The sequence below is a fragment of the Anopheles funestus genome, chromosome 2RL (genome assembly GCF_943734845.2).
Source record: "Anopheles funestus chromosome 2RL, idAnoFuneDA-416_04, whole genome shotgun sequence".
Lineage (NCBI taxonomy): Eukaryota > Metazoa > Arthropoda > Insecta > Diptera > Culicidae > Anopheles > Anopheles funestus.
The window spans coordinates 55,745,461-55,765,872 of NC_064598.1; the positions used below are offsets into that span (position 1 = coordinate 55,745,461).

Sequence of the window (20,412 nt, forward strand, 5' to 3'; positions counted from 1 at the left end):
TCTTTTACGCCCAACTGCGAAAGCAAGCTTCTGTAGTCCCTTTTAAGTAAGCGGGTGGTAGTGTCCAAACGGGTGATGTAATTTATAAAAGAATAGAAAAAAAACAGGAAGCGACTGTCGAAATGTGCTACTAAGTTGTGTCAACATCGCCCATTTTATTGGATTTGGATTGGATGCGATGTTGTTGGCCTTTTTGTCAGAGCGTTCGCAAATTCGGACGGATGCTGTTGTTTATTAAACAAATGTAACAACTGCAAGTATTAAAGATTTATTTGAAAATAATAGCTGCTGGGTTGTGCAACATTTATTTATTTTTTACGTAGTTATTTAACTTTACGAAACCAAATTCGAAGATATGTAAATAGTACGTCATTCGAGAATTTTTTAGCAATTGGTATGTATGTAAACACACTCAGTGATGCACGGAAACTCGTATTCCTTGCAACTATTATGTGAAAACATTTTTCCCATTGTTAGTTACACCGAGCTCGTATATCAAGGTTTTGCGTTATGCAGTTTGGAATTATAAAGCAACGAAATGTAGCTTTAACATTTTACGTGACATATTGTAAATGCCTTATCATAAACGGCAAAAAACACACACAATTTAACAATGCAACTTTAAGTTCATTAAAATCCGGAAGCCCTAAAACTGCAATACAAGTTTAATCAATCGCAAAAGCAGCATGTAGGTCCGGAACAGTTTGTTCATGATTATTTCATGCTATCTTGATTTTACATGGCATTGCGAACACCGGGCTCATTGTTCATTTTTATAACAGTGGCTTCGGGCTTTGACAAGCGCCCGGTACGATACATTCATTGTATATAATTGAATCAACTCTCACTGACCACCAAAGACTTGTGCAAAGCGGTGTGCACTGCACTGATAGTAGGTACAGTACAACACATTGTAGCATGCTGCAAGTAGCTAACAATGAGCATCAGTTCGTTGCATCACCAGCGTTCGGTCGATAGACAGCATCGATCCTTCAATAGATGATCGACATTGTTCTTTTGTGTGGATGTTTCCGTGCTACGAAAGCAAGTTCTCATGCCATCAATTACAGGACCTTCCATTTCCTGTTCGATGAGCTAAAGGTAATAGTTCTTCCAGTACGGTCACAGCATACTGACTTTTGATGGCAGTGGGCAACTAAACAATTTGCCACTAACGACACCATCGTTGCCATGTTTAGTGTCGAGTGTTGATGGTTTTAGTGAATGTTTAATGGTATTTTAACAAGCGTTAGTGATATTTTAATCATATTTTAATTATGCAAAGTGTTGGAAAATTGCTGCTGGAATTGAGCTGCTCATTATGCTACAAAATGCGTTCCTTACAGCACAACACCGTAAAAGCGGGCCTACCGTGTGCCAATACAAATCCATAAAACAGCTAAACGTTGCATCTGATTTGTATCACGTATATCACTTTATCGGACGCAAACGGCACTTATCTATCACCATCATTATCGCATGAAATAAACACCATCAATAGAACGCATTCTTTAGGTCATATTTTTAACATCACTCAGAATCGAAATCTTGCATATTTTTCACATTACTATTCGCACCAATCCTTGATAAAAGACGACACAATTCCGAACAAAAATTCACAGCCGAGCCGAAGGTACGAATGGAAAGAGTTAGCACGGATCAATCGCAAACGTGATACCGGTTGAAACTGATCTCGCTCTGAAGCCTGGTTTATGGATATTCGCACCATTATTGGGTTCGGAAGTGTACTGAAGATGACCATCAACTTGTTGGTCTTTTTCATCACGGAATCTGTTCGCCGGTGTGCATAGATTTGGGTAAACGAGCCAGAGTGGAACGGAGAACACGGATAAGCTGATTCTGATCTCCTTGCAGCACTGCAATAATGGTGGGGGTTTTAGGGATCGGGACCCGGTCACGAAAGATTCGTTTGTACGAATTCTCTTCAATTGGAAAAGTAGATTGCGTTTGAGCCTCTTGAGCTCAATTGAATAAGCGATGGGATATCATTTCGTTCCGGTACCGCGCCAACCCGAAATGCCTCTGCTGAAATGGCGGTGAAGGTGTTCCTTGAAGCTAAGTCTTCGCTACTTCTCGCATTTTGTTGGTTATTGCAACCGACATGGAATGGATCAGAACAACAACTGAAAGACAGCTTGGTTTCAAGGGAGGAGGGTTGAACATGCAGAACTAGTATTTTTTTCTCTCTCTTTCTCTCTCATTCTGACATGAAGTTGAACATTTGCCTCGATACGGAACCAATATCAACAAAGCACTAATGTGCCATCTGAGGTGTTGTAAATGGTGCCCATAACAGTGTGCAGTGTTGTTTTAGGAAAGACAACAATAATCCGATCTGGTGATGTTCTAGTCAATTAGCAGTTATCCGTGATGCCTTCAACGTTGTTCCATAACATTACCATAGTAAATGCATCAGACAGATGTAGGTAGTGTACATTAGGATTCTAGTGCTAGTGACATTAGTCATTTAAAATTCAAGTAACTTGAAGTGTATACAATTGCAATGTGTAATGGAATGGTACATTTGTATTCAAAAATATATTTTTTTTCTGCTAGAAATAATTTTGATACGGTTGAAACAGTGTTTCAAAATTTGCTTTGGTTTTGGCTTGTAAAATATTGATTGATGTACATTTTGTTTTTCCTTTTAAAATATTGATTGATACACATTTAATGACCTTGCCGAATAACAAAATGGAAATAGATCGTTTTCGAAGAACGCTGTGACAGTATTGATTTTGTCACTGTTCATCTTGCAAGTTCTGTAGCTCTGCTCCTAACACCAGAACCATTTGTTGACGTACGGGTTGACTTTCGATTTCCTATTCCGGTCTCGTAAATAATGACTTCTTTTCTTAGCAAATATTGCCATCAACTCCGTTCTCGTCGTCTCACGTGCTGCTAGAAGATAATGATTTCCGGTAAGTGATACCAGTGCTTCTGACGATGGTGGAATATTATTCCGTTGGTTGTCTTCTAATTCCGAAGCTTAACACGGCATGTGCGTTGCAACGATAGATACTACCAGCATGGATACACGAGAGAGAAAGAGCGAGGGATGTATATAGACGTGGCTAGAAAGAGACGAAACGCGGCTGCATGCGCCATGGTAGAAGATATGAATGCATTATCAATTGCAGCAAATTGAAATTGAATGTTGCAGCGGCTTCCCAGTGCAGGCACGTTCATTTAGTTGACGCTACCACGCAGGCCAGCCTGGCGTTGCGTTGTGAGACGTCCCATTTCAATTAAAATTGAATTATACTTGGCCCATGCCAGGAACATGGGCGGCCGTCGAACGTCGGTATGCAGCAGCAGAATTTGGGAATGCTGCACCATCTCACCTCATTTCAATAAGATATTGTTCTGAAATAATAATTACACATCAACAAAGCCGATTATGGTGCACAAAGCGAAATGTTAATGACGATTAAATGTGGAAAATAGATGGTACTGTGAATTTTGATTTATTCCTAATGTAATATCCAAATTTGTGTACATGGCATATTTGATAAAAGCTTGATTCGAACTACATTTCAATGGTTACATTTCATTGCAGAAATGAACCATTCTTGATATATTCAAGCTAGAGATGTAAGAAGAGATGTAAATGTACAAGCATGAGTTAAGGTTCGGCTCTCAATAATATTGTAGTTTCTAGCAACTGATAAGCTTTTACCTAACATTTTCTCAGTGTACCAAACCTGGTTGTGAGATTAGATTTTTGTGTTTTAGTTTAGGAAATCTCTTGGGATAGATATTCAGTATTCCAATACCAATATAAAAAATCAGTTCACAAACATCGGAGGACATTTTTACGATTTACATTATTTTGGTAAATCGGTTCAGCATGATGTCAAACTTAATGTCGCAATGTTGAATGATGGTGTAACATTAGGTAAATTTGCTTCAGATGGTTTAAATAGAATTATTTGACTTCGTTGTATTGTCACAGTCTATTAACAATGGATTATGTCTGCATTCCTCACTAAAATGATTATAAATTTGTTCAAATTAGCACAAGTTTTGGACCTTAGTACAAGTTATATGATAATACGTCAAAAACTGTGTCTCCCAACAAAAGTGAATTGTATCCTAGCTAAAGTCTTCGAATGAAAACGAAAAAAATAAAGAAAAAATGATTAACAAAATAAAAACAGACAGCAAACTACGTGTGTAGAGATCCAATAATTGTCACCAATTAAAGGGGAAAACAGAATACGAGACCTTTGAGTAATATAGCACACCACTGCAAGAAGACGTTATTGGATATAATATCAAAGAACTTTGATGATTATCTATGTATACAACTATTTCGTATACATAGATAATTTTTGTACCAACGGATGTACATAATATAGGCAATTAAGTGCGTACTTTGGGAAGAACGCAATAACTTAATCATTGTTTTCCCGGATATTTCACAACTGATTCAAACGATTCGAATTTTACAAATATCAAGCCGTATTAAAAGCATGTTTTTCACAGTAGACAATAGGTAAATTGTAAATTATCTCTCAAATCTTGCCGAGTTAAGTCGATTTTATTTTATTTTTTTTTAAATAATATTTGATATTTGTAAATATTTTTATTTATTTATTTTTTTATTTATTTATTTATTCGTCAAATTGTCTGCCGCATGGGTTTAACAATGGTTCTTAAAATCTAGGGGATTTGTATGGGTACAATGAAAAACGATTAGTTTTTGATTATTAGGTATTCACACATATAGTTGGTATTACAAGGATTACAAGAGAGAAAATATTATTATTATTAATTCTCATCAATGAAACATATGTCAGTTGGTTGTACCTGAGATAAATCCGCGCTTTATGGTGTCTCTAAGCACAAAACCAATACTTACAAACATCATGCTTTACTATTACCAGCAGGAACAAAGTTATCATTTGTTAGCCTACGGCCGTGAATTAAATAGGATATTTGCAAGAAAATTAATTGCTCGGATTATTAAGAATTATAATCTTTGCATTTCTTCAAGCACTTTTCCTACAAGAAAGGTTAAGATACCGGTTAGGTGATGGCAACCCAAGCAGCGAACCAGCCGATAAAATGAGTTGTTTAAATTCAACTGGAACGGTTAATTGAGAAAGTTTATGCGCCGAGCTATGCCCAGCAAAAATCAACGTCCATTGGATTGGCCTATCACTATTGGCCCTTAGCCACAGGACAGTCGAACGATAAGGTACTCCAAGCGTCAAGATGCTGTGTAAAACTCTCGAACGTGAATTTGTGATGAGTGTTGTTGTTTACATTTGTACATTAGCATTGCTGTCCCGGCAAAGGTTTTTGTAATTAAAAATCTGGCGGAAAGCAAACAATGTCGTTGAGGTCTTTGTGTAGCGTATACTTTTGAACAGTGAATTTTAATAACGAGCGGCTTACACAACAGAACTGGTACCAATTCTCGTTCAGTGCATTTTGCCGTATACATACTAAATTATAAACAAAAAAGGAAAGACTGGCCAACACCTGGAAGATTGTTTTGCCTCAAAAATCAAGCATTTTAGTTAAGAGATAACCATGTTTACAATCGTATCATCAGTTCAAACACTAAAAGTAATAATAATTTTAGCTAGGTTATATCTCTTTACAGACGAAAAAAATTGTTTTAAATAACTGCTTTTACAGTAAACATCTATCCATTATTTTAATATATTTGTACAGCACAATTACATGTTACATAAAACGCTTGTGGACTATTCAATTTTTTGTTATAATCCTAGAAACAGTACACCAGTCATTGTGATCCTGTGCACAATTAGTATAGGTTAACGTTTTAAAAGCATTGGGTTTTGATGTAACCACGCTCTAAACGTGTATTGGCTATTGAAGATAACAAAGAGGCTCTTGAATCACGTAATACCAACAATAGGTATCATTTATTGTACCATTTGCCGAGGTTGCTGGTACGGACGTCTAGCTTGTATCCAAGGAATAAAGCATCAAAAACATCCTTCCTATGTTGCCCTTCGCACAATGGCAAACAGATCACCAGATTGACCACTTCTCAAATTTTTGAGGACTACAAACAAAATCTGTTGCCATTTCATATGTTTTCCAAGGACCTGACATGCTTTTGGGACAGTATTTATATAAAAAACATGTACATTATTGTTTGGCTCTCTATACCATTCACAAAAAAAAGAAAAACAATAATTGGATAAATATGTTTCAACCTCAAATGGAATTCGGTCAACCGCATGAACACAGTTTTTTCTTCTAATAGCTCTTTTTAAATCGGGTCCTTCGCTATCAAGTGCTACCCGTTATATGTTTGCCGTCCCAGAGACAAGCTGTTCTCTTCATTTGTGAAGTAAAAATTTCGAATTGAATTGATTGATGTATTATGTTGTCATGTTAACCCGCACTTCTTGTATTGGTGTGAGTTAAAATTACCCTAACGCATCATCTTTAATTGGATTATTGTGAAAGCGTTCCCTTCAATGGCCAATTTAATCTTTTAGGAACCTTTTAAGGGGTATGATCAAGTGTATCCTTAGTATGACATTACTTTTTTTTATTTTAAACAACATGTTCGGCCTTCAATAAGTACCGTCTATGGGTCAGACCTTTTCACAAGAATTTGCTAAATTAATAGCTCCATCGATAATGTGCTAATATTTGTGCACAAAAATTGTTTTGCGTATATTAACCCATTTCGAAAAATCAATGATTCAAATGAATAAGCGCCCACTGAGCCTTAAGACACCCGAACCTACATAAACATATGTAAATAAACACAGAACTCGTTGGCAGACCCGAACCAATGATCTCAATCGATAATGTTTATTTTCGAGTTTAGTACAAATATTCGCTTAAAGTTAAATTGTGTTTGAGTTGTCGTTCACAGTGATTTACTATCATCATACTTGAAGTTTATTAAGTTGATAAGTAACAATTTCATCAAGTAATGCAAGAGTTCATGAAAATGACATCTAGTGATTTAATTTTATCTTGCGTTTCATATATTATCCATCGAATATGGGGATCGAACCTGATTCACAAGAAAAGGTTCTGCATTTAAAGATAAAATAAAGATAAAAGATACAATAAGAGTGAGATTAACTTCTAATAAACAAAAGTTGCTAGGTCGATGTCTGTAATATGAATATGAGCTTTATATTTAATCAGCATTAAGATACGTTCTGTAAGAAATCGATTGTGTGTGAGATAATACGGGTTTCTTCACTTCTGGGTCAACTTGTAATTCACGGTACATCTTTTGTGTTCGTGCTCGTAACACTGCGTTATCGACTTTTCGTTGAATTCCTGGGATAAGATAGAATCAATAAATCATCATAAAGGTTTCATCTGACAGACAATCACGACTCTGATACAGTGAATAGTGATAGCAAAAGAAGAGATGGCAGTTTCTATTTATAGTGAGCAGAATAGATGTTTATCTAGCGTTGTGATAACAAATTTCACAACAGACCGATGATTATAATGAGGAAAAATAAAACTGGGATTGGGAAAATAAAACAGGAAAATGGTAACTAGTCGTCATACTACAGATGTTGTAGAAATCATTAGATATTATTCCATTTTCTATTAACATACTTCTGTTAATACATCAAAATTTTTCAAAAACTAACCGGTGATTTATTCTTGTTTTCTTTGTGTGTTCCTCTTTTTAACAGGATGCTAAAAAACGCAAAATCCTATCCTAGAGAAACAACCAACAATGAACTCTTATTATTAACAGGACTCTCCTGCTGCAATAAATGATTTTCTAATCTTGTAACATTCTCAATTACATATCTCTGATACATTCATTCATTTAATTAGGAATCAGTAAAAACCATCTTTTGAATAAATAAGGTTTATTTATTTGATTGATAACGATTTTTTTGACAACTCTAGAACACAATTCGTTCAATTCGCCTTTCCGAAAAAGAATACAAAAGTGCTCGTCGGATAGTTTTCGGTGTACATGAGAAAAAAGAAAGAAACTCGTAAAAGTCTTTATTGACACTATTGCGAAAATTTGGTAAAGTTCGATAGATGCCTGCAGTACGATAATACGTCAACTTTGACATGTATGAGGAAAAACTATTTTGCTACACTTGCTAGGCGGATGTGTATCGGGTGTAAACGGGTGGCGTTGTGTGTGTGTGTGTGTGTGTGTGAAGCGGTAACCACATTAATTCTACTCAAGCTTAATTCGAACATCAAACGGTTCAAAATCGATGCTAATGAAATTTTCATCCTCATCCGGAAGTGGTTTCGAGTTGAAAGCTTACGTCAAGCAACGTTTTACGTCAGCTTTGTGTTACAACGTTATCGCTGATCATCTGATTGCACATGATGGGTCTCGTGAGAGCTAAAACTGTAGCAACTATTTCCATTGCACTTGATTGGGAAACATTCCTGCATTCCTTTTCACACAGTTTTTCGCTGAATGAATGGTGGAGGTGGTTTGTAATAAATTAAATTGCAACATGTTTGTGTGTTTTTGGTTTTTCCGAAATTTGTCAGTAACGTAAACAATCATTTAAAATCAATATCATAAATCAAAATGAATAGCAAATGGTTTGTGTGGTTTAAAGTACCTCTATACACCTGTACAAAGCCACACTGTAGTCAGAAATTCTACTTATAAAGCAAAACTATTTAATGCACGAAAGGTGGTTATATCGTGTGCAGCAAAAACCTTACATGCTTCACGTTGTCCTTATTCTTGTGTTGTAATTGAATTCTGTAGCGTAGAACACGTTTACCGACTCGATAGAGGAGGTTTCCTATTTCGTGTTGTAGTTGCAATTTTCTTTGTGCATCCTGTGTTGTGGAAAAAAATGGTACAATGAGAAGAATTTTCTTCTCTTTCATTTTTTCTTCCTTGTGTAGTATATTAAATAAAATATATGTATAACGTATAAAATTGTGCATTTTTAAAGAAAATGAAACATAAGCAACTTGTGTTGAATCCATTTATACATATATTGTTATGCTATGTCAGCCATGTCACGTTTAGCCATGGATATTTATTACAATTCGACACGGTTTGTACCATCCCACACATTACTTGTAGTATTGTGCGGGTAACGAAGAAACATCTTTCATGTTCTTCTAGGGCACCTAGTTTGCTACACCGGTTTTACAGGTACCAGAAAAATCAATGATCAATCTTAACCAGCAAAACGTAATACCGTAACAAATGGTACAAAGTGTATATAGGAACTGCATTCTACTTCTGGTTGCACCGGAGCAGAATCGTTAGACGCCATCTAACAAATTTCTTACGAGACCACCGCTCTTTATTCACACACACCGAATGGTTGGTGGAAAAAGAGAAAAAGCGTGGTAAAATATGGGACTTTGAGTGCTTTTCGTATTAGTAGAATCGAGCACATGCAAGCGGCAAAAGAAAACCGTTAAGCTGCACCGGATCGTAAACCGGCTCCAATGTCGTTAGTGTCAGCGTGGGTGAAAAGTTTCGACAACAAAGCAAATCATAATTAATTGATCGTTTGATGGGCCCCGCGGACTCACCTAATTTCCCAACGAGTCTTTCATACTGACAAACTCGCGCAATTTGCTGACAGATGAAACGGTTTGTCGCTTCACTCTGGAGTGATCGAAAAATGAAAATGTGTCCACCATTTTTCGGAACAACTTTTTATGTGCCACAATCTGGACATGATGTAATAATTAATGTAATCGATTGCCTTTCGATACCTTTGCAACCAGCAAACAGCTATTGCCGAGAGGACATTGCATGAAAAATGTTAAGTTATTCTTCTTTCCAGCTTAGCCAAAAATAATGATAAGTGATTCGATTCAGTAGTCAACGTTCAGGATTTCGATTTCGACCCACATTCGATACCATCGATATCAATTATCACTAATGACGAAATCAATAGCGCATAGCACCCGACGCGTTTGTGTACATTAGCAGAAAGTCAGAACCCACCTTGGCCGTTTGGCAATGCCGGGTTAAATTTACGACAGCCGTTTGCACAGCAGAGGCACCAGCCAGAAAGCTGGCATGCGAAAGAAAAGGCGCTTGGTTGAGTTATGGTGGAACGACGCATGAATTTATAAAGACAAATAGTCGGACATCTTTGATGCTGGGAACGATTAGTACCACACGTACGGGTTCACATGGCACCAATTACCTTCCTGTTTGATTTCCTACCGGCTGCAGGATATTACCGTGCTGTCGGCATATTTAATTTATGTTTGCTAATGGGCCACTAACGATACAGTAACGAAAACAAATATTTTCATCCCAAACTTTGTTTTCCACAGAACTGAACCATGGCTGTTCCTTTTTGGGCGAAATTGCTTATCACGATTCCAGGCTGAAGGAGTGTGCTTAAGTCACGTAATACATTTGAAAGAACACATGCATACTCACATGATTTTCAGATATATAATGAATTTGAAGTTTAAAAGAGGTATAATTACTATACAGGCGTCCCCCGAGTTACGACCCCCTCAAGATACGACGTTTCGCAGAGGCGACGATTTTGATCTTGACAGTTGACAGTTCTTATTTTGCACAAATTGTCAGTTTTTTTAAATTTTCACCGGCAACCGTTTAAAAATCATGGTCTTCACTGAATATAAAAATTAAATTGTTGGAATAAACTGATACATTCTCGATAAATATTTTAAGCGAATATTGAATAGATATTAGAAAGATTAATTAATATACAATTCAAAACGATTTCTAGATTATTTTTTCCTCTAGAATATTTGAATAAAGCTTTCGACTCTCTACGTATGGTTATAAACGATGTATTCTCGACTTACGACGATTTCGACCTACGCCTTGCTTCGGGCTCTTTTTTTGGTCCCAAATACAGTCGTATCTCGAGGGACGCCTGTATTTCCAAACTATATATCCCAATGAGTATTTTAGTAAAATTTTACTAGTTCATATCTAAGGAATGGATTCTGCTCAATATGACGATTGTCAATATTGCACCAACAAGCAAGAATCAGCGATGAATGCCAGCGATATCTGTCCAGTGTGAAAATTCCTACACTCCGTAGGTTGTGTTTAGTTTTTGCGCGTGGCAATAATGGTTCATCTTTTCACAGCAGCTCACCTCCGTTCTTCCGGTCGTGTGTGAGTGCTGTTGTGTGATAACACACAAGAAAAGCACATAAATGGGCTCGTTCACATTCGCAATCTGCCAACCTCGTTGACTGGGCCGTTCAGTGATCCATCACAACGTAAAGTGGAAGGCTGAGCTAAGGATTGGAACGATGAGAGTAACTTTTTTTGTGTGTTTGTGAAACTCTTTTTTCCTTTTCTTCGGTCGTTTCGTCTCTGTAGAATTATTGAGTTGTTGTGTTCTGTCAGTCAGCTTTTCCAGTCAACTGTCGGCCGCTTTTATGTGGGATGGATAGTAGCCTAAACGTGCCATACCCCTGTAGAGTTTCTTTGAATCGGACGTATTTATTTTTTGCTTCGTTTTTGTGCTTCGTCCAACCTGCGGTACAAATTTGCTTTCCTCTTTCCACTCGAAGCTTGGTTGACGAGCATATGTCGTAGCAGTTAAGTTTTCTGTCAGCAGCAAATAGGGGTCATCTTGTTTGAACCATGTGTTTCCTTACTAGCGCCATACTTGCACCACAGTCAATCCGTTTGCAGTGATGCTTTGTGTTTTACTGCTGAATGTGGTTTTCATCGTCCGGAGTCACGCAACAACCGGTGGCTAGGCTGGTGGTGAAGACGCATGAACATGAGTTTTATGACACAAACATAACGGCAGTCTCTGCCGGAATGGCATCCTAAACCTAATCTGTAACGGTGGCAGAGATGACTACACCGTTGTTTGCTGACTGCACGAAATAAGGAAATCAAAAGCAAAAGTTAATGTTTAAAGTATCAATGTTCCAAGGACAACTTTAATTATGGGTCTCCACTGTAATGGAGGCGCCTGGTGCTTTATGAACGGCACGTTGTTTTCACGAAAGGATTACGGTTAGAAAGCATTAAAAATGGTTTAAAGCATTTGCGTACAGGCAAAACTGGATGTGGCAGTGTAGCGAAGTGTGACACGAACTCAACCCACCCTCAGGCTGATGAATAGGTTTACCATATTGGACGTATGTTTCTGGCGTGTATGTGCCTGTGTTTATCCGTGGTCAACTAATGTATACGCCGCGGTTAAAGGGAGAAGAAAAAGCTAACAGTCAGCACAGCCTGTCTGCAAGCCGGTCCTGTGCTACTTTTAGCCACCTTGGTTGACGGTGAATTGTTTTGGAATCATAAATTATTGAGGATTTTATTCACTTTCGCATCCCGAGGGACAGAACCGATTCGGATGGCGCATTCAACAATGACAACGAGAAAGGAAGAAAAAAAAGCACAGTGTTAGGGAAATGAAACACGCCGTGATAAGTGGATTGTTTTCTAGCGTAAAACTGTTTCCGCCAAGGGCGGCCGACAAAAAAAAAGGTGCAAAGACGGTCAAAGGCATTTGCAAAGGTGTCCGTGCAAAGAATCATTGACGGCAGAGGTGGCCAAAAGGCCAATAAATCAGCTGGCAGCGGCAGTGGTGTGCCGGAAGGTGCACGCGTAGGATGAAGCCATCGGGCACGAAGTCTCCTTGGACTTGTTAGACGAAATTGATGGTTAGGGGCTCAGCCTGAACCACTCGGGGGACGTTACGCAGTGCTCAGTTGTCGGTTTTTCCCTCGAAATGGATGTGCAATGGATTTTGAGCTTAAAGGATTTTTCGTGCTTTCTTAAAAATCCTTTCTGGTGGTAAGTCGGCTTAGTAGAGGTTTTTAGCAGAGGGTTTGCACGTTTGCATTTTTTGTTTTCTGGTCGCGATGTAATTGAAAAAATACGACAATGGAACATTGGAAGAAACGGGGAAACAAACCGAAAAAGACAGGCAAAAGTGAAGGGCCACACAACAAAGCTGCTTTCATTTGTTCGTTTCTATTGGGGAACATCGTCTTGTGTGGGGAAAGAAAAAATATCTACAACAAATAACTTCTTGGTGTTGGGGTGAAAATGGCTTCTTCATACCTCAAAGTTCAACCGACTAGAAAAAAAAATTCGGAACATAATGAAAAGGGTGAGAAAGGATATTAAAAAGTTTTCCAATATTATTTAAGTGGTTAGAGTGTCGCCCTCGTTCAACCTTTCGATGATGCCTTTGGGGTGATAAATTAATACCAGTGAACAGGTTTCCCAAATACCAACGAACCGGTTGGCAGGAATCCGTTTAAAATGAAGGAAGCACCTCTTACCACCTATTTACCTCATTCCTTCCTTCGAGCCTTCCTGCATGCACAAGGCAACTGGTGGTCGGTAAGGGACAATCAATATCCGCTGAACATTTTTGGGGTCACCATAGCGTGACACAAACGAACTGTGAAGCTCGTGGCAACAACGTTGTCGGTTCATAATAATAAATAGGACAACATTAAACAGCCTGCTCGGAGACAAATCGCAACACAGTTGTTGCTTCTACCGTTATTCATGGGACGCGTCCGACAGCGTAAAATTTTATGCTTAGATTTGTTGGGAACGGAACTGGATGAGGGGCTTGCAGGGTGAGCGATAGAAAAGGGATGGAAAATAAGCTTATACTGAGACTATTTGTGGAATTAAAAATGTCTCATTCAGTCGAAAGCCCCAATAACTTTGTTCTATTAGTAGATCCTTCGGGTAGTACAGGGTGGCATTTAAACACTCCTGCCAGCAGTATTTGTCAATAACCGTAAATCACGGCGAATTCCTGCCATGGTTGGCTAACGGCAGTATTGTTCACGTGGGAAATGTTTATAATATTTTAACAACGTTGGACAGAGGTTTACGTTGCATTGTCAAGCGGTCATGTTTGTATATTGCATAATTTGTCAGGAGCTGCTATAAATTTATTGGATTTTTTTTGTACCTCGTTCCATAAATTTCCGTATAATGTATTTTTGCGCGGGAAACATAACATTGGCTAAAGAAAAAAACACAGATTTTGATTATTATTTCATTGAAAATTAATGAGCTATCCGTTTTCAGATTTTCTAGAAAGAAATTTACACCTCGAATTGATTGTTGTTTTGTGAATCTATTATAACGACGCAGATGATATTCAGTGAAACAGGCATCGATTTTAAATGTAATAATAAAAAAAGTTGCGTACAAGCAAGTACATACAAACATAAAGGAAAGCTTGTCTTTTCTCACGAAGCATATACATTGTTGCGAGCCTTCGCCCCATTCGCTCACTCTAAAGATAGAATAGCTTCCGTTCTAGATTCGCTTCCCACTGTTCGCTGCCCTGAATCTGGGCAGGTTCATTAAAAATACACCCGTTGTAACGGTGGGAAGTTTTGCGCGAGAGTGTGAAATGAATGGCTGACAATGAACTTCAGAATTCTGATTGTGGGTGCCTTTTGATTGTCTTATCCCCGGGTGAGGAAATGGATAAAATTTTTAGTCAATGCACCAACTAAAAGCGGAGAACGCTGTAAGCGCACGAGAGAGAGATAGAGAGAGAGGGAGAGATACCGGGAATGAAAGACGAGGACAGCAGAGTGTTTTGCAGGAAAGCTTGAATGGTTTGTGCACGGATGAGACCAAAAAAAGGAAAAAAGGCTAACACACCAGAGGATGGAGGTTTTCATTCTGCTCAGCACAGGAAGTTGAGCCAAACCGTTCAACCATTTGGCGTTAATTAATGTTGCAGTCATACCAGCTCGAGGATAATTATTTATCGTAACACCGACAGACTGGCAGACGACCTTTTTTGTTTTTGGTACAGCCCGCAGTCTTGGTGATGGATGGAACTGCATCCCTCAAGAAGGCAGAGACAAATTTTGAGGCGTTTGTAGGAGAACATAAAGCATCAACAGAATAGAATGCAATCATTGCCCAACTATCATGAAACCCACAGTGACAGCACCTCACTAATGGGTAACCGTGGTTGTGTTAGAAACGATTTGTCACTTGCAGAGAAGTTGTGTGATTGTGGCAATTAACCATGATATTAATGATTCATACTTCTTGGAGAGTCGTGACATGATAATGATAAAAGCATATGGAAAGACACTTGCAAACCATTTACTATTTAGGTTTTCTATTTACATTTACTGATTGTTTTTTTTTACTTTAGTGTATAGATGTGTGCTTAATGGCTATGACTCATCGATTGTGTGCTTATCATGTAAAGCCCACAAATCAAAACATCATTTTTTTATTTTTTTATTTATATTACATAATCACGGATTTAGCCGTATTGTCAACCACAGAGGGCTGAAGTAATTACAATTTTCATAAGGCATTTCCGCCTTGTCGTTGGCCTAAATCAAAACATCATAAGGAAGTTATTTCAAATATCAATAACTGTTTTTTTGACAAACGGGTATTTAGACAACCTTTTGTCTGTATACGTATGTATGAAACGCGATATGATAAAATTAAAAACATCTTTGTCACTAAACTGTAGTAACGTTATCGACTTCCTATCGTAATTCAAACAATTCAAATGACATGAAAAGATATGTGATGCCTTTCGAAACGCGCATATCGTAAAGCTAATCCGAAAATTGCTATGATATATGATAGCCATTATTATACATAAAAAATCCAATTGCATCCGAAAAAATCCGTCATCATTTGCGGTGGCCACATTTTTTTTCTCTATTTACTTTTCCACATTTTCATTCTCATACACCTTCCATGCGTATGTCATGTTCAATATGCGGCAAGGGAGCAATTTGATGGGCGATAAGAAATTCATCTTTTGTCTGTAATACTCCGGTTGTTCAGCCCATCGTCCCGCCTAAGTCATAAACGTATCTTATGTACTATTCAATATAGGCCAGTTGAGCGTTTGGTGGGGTATTGTTCGGTTGTCCTTTGTGAGTTTGTGCTCCTTTGTGGATAAACGTAGTACATGGTTTATTAGGCGATGTTACCTTGCAAATTTTCTATCGCAATTTTTATCGTATTATTTTGCTTTCATGCATCCATGAACTCAAACAAGAGGGCCTACCTCTAATTCGTTACGTGCAATAAGTGAGGAGTTCACGAAATATCGTAAACGAATCGAAGCGTTTTAGCTACGAAGTATATCAGTAATGTAGAAGTGGTGATAGTTCAGTTTTATTTATACTACACATTTTATTGATTCGTCACAGAATCGATCAGTAGTGTCTAGCCAATAGTGGTTTCTAAATAAAAGCGTTTATTTGTCATTGAAAATAAATATTGTGCATTGAAAGCGGCTTCACAAGCAGTCACTTAAAAAGAGGTTTATTTAAAAGAATTCAATTATCTTCTTACAATGAATGGAAGGATCCATAAAAATTGCATTTGATCAAAGGAAATATTAATCGAATATTTTGATTTCATCTCGCTCCGTTTATCTCCCAAAAAATCCTGGTCTATACACACGATTGCAAAAAGGTTGCTGATAAACGGACAGTGAAAACTGATCCTTTTTTTTAATAACCATAATTCGATGTGTCAGTCAATTTAGTTCAACGGTTACGGATGAAATGACGGTAGCACGGATATTTCGGTCTGTGAAAGAGAGATCTATTGCCGAATAGATGAACTCCTAGAAAGTTACGTAGTGGAAAGCTGATAGCAAAGAAAAACATCTTCCATTTGCAAAAAAAAATTTGTTTCACAACCCTTTCTACGACGCAACCGTCGACTTCCGGAAGGGAAGCGCAAAATATATTCCTATTTTCATTTGCCAAACTTTAGCCATCCCTTTCAGCACCAACAAAATGAGATAAAGGAAGACCTTTTCAACACTCCCTGTCAGCAACATTCGTAAGAGGGGTAATCAACGACGCCATCATCATTGGCATCATCAACTAATTTATGGGGATCAGTTTGGGGTTTTTCTCATTTTCATGTTAGTACACTATAGTGCAAACTTTCAGCCTGATTTAAAGGATCTTTACCCTGGATTATATCATCATGTATCCAACTGTTGTTAGATACCGCCTACAATTCATTCTTGAAATTTAAATTCCTTTTGGACGTTACGCTGCTTACGTAAACGAAGTTGACTGATGTTTGTTTGTTCGGTCTTTGTCCGACCGCCCGACGTTACAAATTTTTACAAAACATCATCGTATTTATTTACAACTCCAAATCAAACAGATCAGAAGTAACATTAACATTGTCAGCGCAGAGCACATTTTTGTTTAGAAGTTGGCTTGTAAAACTCTTTTCTTCTTTAAAGAAAAATCCTTTGTCTGGTTTTACGGTAGGTATACTCTTTTTCTTTAAAGTACCAAAATTTTTGCATTCAAATAAGGCACATCACAGCTTGGAACAGATTTTTGCTTTGATCGTGCCAGACAAGCCAATGTATGTATGTAAGGTGGTAACTTGAGATTTTTCCGTTCCGCATCAACAATGTCATCTGAGCGAGCATCGTTCCTTTTTTTTTCTTTAGCTCTCGACTCTTCTCGACCAACGGTCACGGTCGGTTTGCGGCAGTTAGAGAATATGGTTAGGGAATGGATGAGTATCACTTATCTCCGAGCTGCGTCTGAGGGTGTTGGTTCCACATTAACACTGTTGATGGTTCTTTCTTTCTTTAGTACACTTGGGCTTGCGTGTATCCGTTCGTGCCCAAAGGTATACATCCGTTTGGCCCTATTCCTATCTCCTAGCTACTGTTTCGCCGTTATATCAAACACGCTGAAGTATACCACGACAGCTTAAAGCACACAGGGAGCAACAACTACGCTCCGGCAGAACCCACGTGGAGGACTTAATTATTTCGAGATAATTATCTGTGTAAATTTCAGTCGGAATCGTTACACAGGTGCAAAAGTTAAAGTCACGAGCGTCGTTAAATACGCGGAGACTAACTCAGAGTGAGGTGTAGAAAAAGGAACCTTGTTAAAGAAAGCTGCAGCTTATCGTTACTTGCAATGTGTATCTAAGAACGGGTAGTAATACCTGTTGTGCTTGTTGATTGTTGATAAATTTAACTGTTACTGTATTGTGAGTTTTTACAGTACTTGTAGATAAAATGTGAGTGTAAAATGTGTTACAAGAAATGTTTAAAACTAAATGTTTGATTAAAAATTGGTTCTTTCTAAGAAATTCATGTCCATGTCCAGCTCAACGTTAATAAAATGTTACGGAATTTTCCGTTTGTACAACCTTAGCTAAACTTCTGTCGGGTTTTTTTTGTGAACGTTCGGTTTACCGCCCATTTCCGAGTCATGGCAATAAAGCGCCCATTACGATCCCATAGCTAGGGCAAGGAAAATGTCTTGAATAAAACATAACCCAAAGCTTCAGACGCCTGTCCAACGTATGCTGGCGATTAACACGTTCGTTGCACATTGCACAACCCAGCGGTCTTGCGGTAATGTTTAGATAGTTTTTCACATGTTTTCTCATGTTTTCTTGATTGTGTGGTAATTTATGCTAAATTTAAGGTTTTTTCTTCACTTTAATAAAAAATGTCACGACAAGACAATAAATTATAGATTTGCTACGAATAGGTACAAATAAACACTAAAGTGGATAGGGGAACGAAAAGGAGAAAAGGAAAAGGAGTAAAATCATAAAAGAGTCAGTAGGTAATGGTCCTAAGAAACGGAGAAAACCCCAAGAGAGAACATTTCCATATCATAAGAAACACATGGGGGTGGCGCCAGTCCACACGGCCGGACCGGGTTCAAATCCCATCCGGATCGTCCCCCCGTAGCAAGGACTGACTATCCGGCTACGTGGTAAAATAAGTCTAGTAAGCCAGAAATGGCCGGCGTGACCTTGTAAGGTCGTTAAGCCAAGAAGAAGAAGAAGAAGAAACACATGAAAAGCTTTAATGGAAAATCTCAAATGTGGTAACTATGTGGAACGAATGGCCAATAGAGATTGAATGCACCTGAGTGCGGTGTGCTTTTTTTGTTCTTTTTCCGGAAATGTCAAAGTTTTACAAGGACGAAGAAAAGTGAAAAAATAAACCACCAACAACAACATTGTCAGTAGAAGAACACACGAAACACAATAGCAAAAGGAACGACTTAGCCGAAATGCATTTGCATTGAATGGTTTTTACACATCCTTTGCTTCATATTTTCTGCTCTTCGGTCGTAAAAATAACACGTACCTTTCAACTCGTAACTCAAAAACGTACTGTGCAGATAGGACTTTGCCAAAAACATTTGCAAACATGAAAATGTAAATTGCTGACAAAAAAAAAGAAAACTAAAACCACAAAACAAAAGTATACTCGTGACAAAAGACTGCGAAACGGTCCGAGAAGCAGTGTAAAGAAATGTTTTGGTTTTGGTTGTGAGGATGGCACCACAAAGGAATAAAAAGTGGAGACGAATTTACAAGCAGTACAGAATGACTACTAAATTTTTAACATGAAACAGACAAATATGTTAGTTCAATTCCGCACAACGGGGTGCGAACCAGAACCATGAACACGCTGAAGGATGTTTCATGACTCCAAATGGTGGTCTCACAAGGGTGCTGAGCATGGATGGAGCGTACTTTTGCTTCCATTACCATATCCATGCGACTTGTTAAGACCTGTAAGTTTGTTTTATTATTTTCTCCGATTTACCTAGCTTTGATTGTCTGGTGCACAAGGCGTGAGTAGCAGAATAGCAAATGGGTTCTGACATTTCAGCGTACGGTGTGGCTTCGGAAGTGAATTAAAAAGTATGTCAAATGCGGTTAGCACTGAAAGCTTTTCCAGCGTTTCCCGTGCAAAGCTATTGCATTTGGTGCCAATCATCATGAACCGTCAACCTCAATACCCGTGCTGACAAAGACGACGATGAGTTTACAAAAAAATAAACCTCTCCCTTCTAAGTCGTAGTCGTACCGTAATTAGCTGGTACGGGCACGGTGATGATCTCATCCTGACCGTGGAATCTTACCAACTGTCGTATCTTTGGTAGCGAAATTCTTTTCCGGAACTATGTGTGTATGTGTAAGTGTGAAAGTGCCAAAGTGTTTTATTTATTTTAGCAGTACAATTTACATTTCAATCGTCACCTCAAATCCATTTTGTAGCAATGCAAACTACTTTTTTCTTCACAGCATCAACTCCACCGATCCCACGGATTTCTTGTCAGCGCGACTGGAACGAAATTCAAATTTGCATTCCCACTTAAGCAAGTGGATACGGGTACGGGAACGTACAAGAAGTGCATTTTGTGGTCTCGTGCGGCCGCACAAAATGACATGCAGCTCTCCGTGCGAATTTAAAAGCTGTTACAATATTTGCGATAGATTTTATTATTTTCCACCGTTGCGAGCATTCGCGTACATCAATGGAAAATCAATTTTACTCCATGCACTTCAAGGACACTCAATTCGCAACTTAGTCAATTTATATTGATGTTCTGCAATACCATGTCTATAAAAGCGGTTTTTTATTGGATTTTATTTTCGAATTC

At 38.1% G+C, this 20,412-nt stretch overlaps 1 protein-coding gene across 8 annotated transcripts in view; it reads right to left on the bottom strand.

The window, feature by feature from the left end:
- Positions 1-20,412, bottom strand: part of LOC125774643 (dopamine receptor 1) — a 66,429-nt gene that overhangs the window by 18,446 nt on the left and 27,571 nt on the right. The window contains exon 1 of one of the 8 annotated variants that reach the window (XM_049444771.1): positions 1,372-2,566. The exons of the other annotated variants lie outside the window; for them this stretch is intronic. Coding sequence (XP_049300728.1) covers positions 1,372-1,392 — 21 coding nt within the window. The 5' untranslated portion in view covers positions 1,393-2,566. Of the gene's footprint in view, positions 1-1,371; positions 2,567-20,412 lie in introns of those variants that run through there. 8 annotated transcript variants of the gene reach the window in all.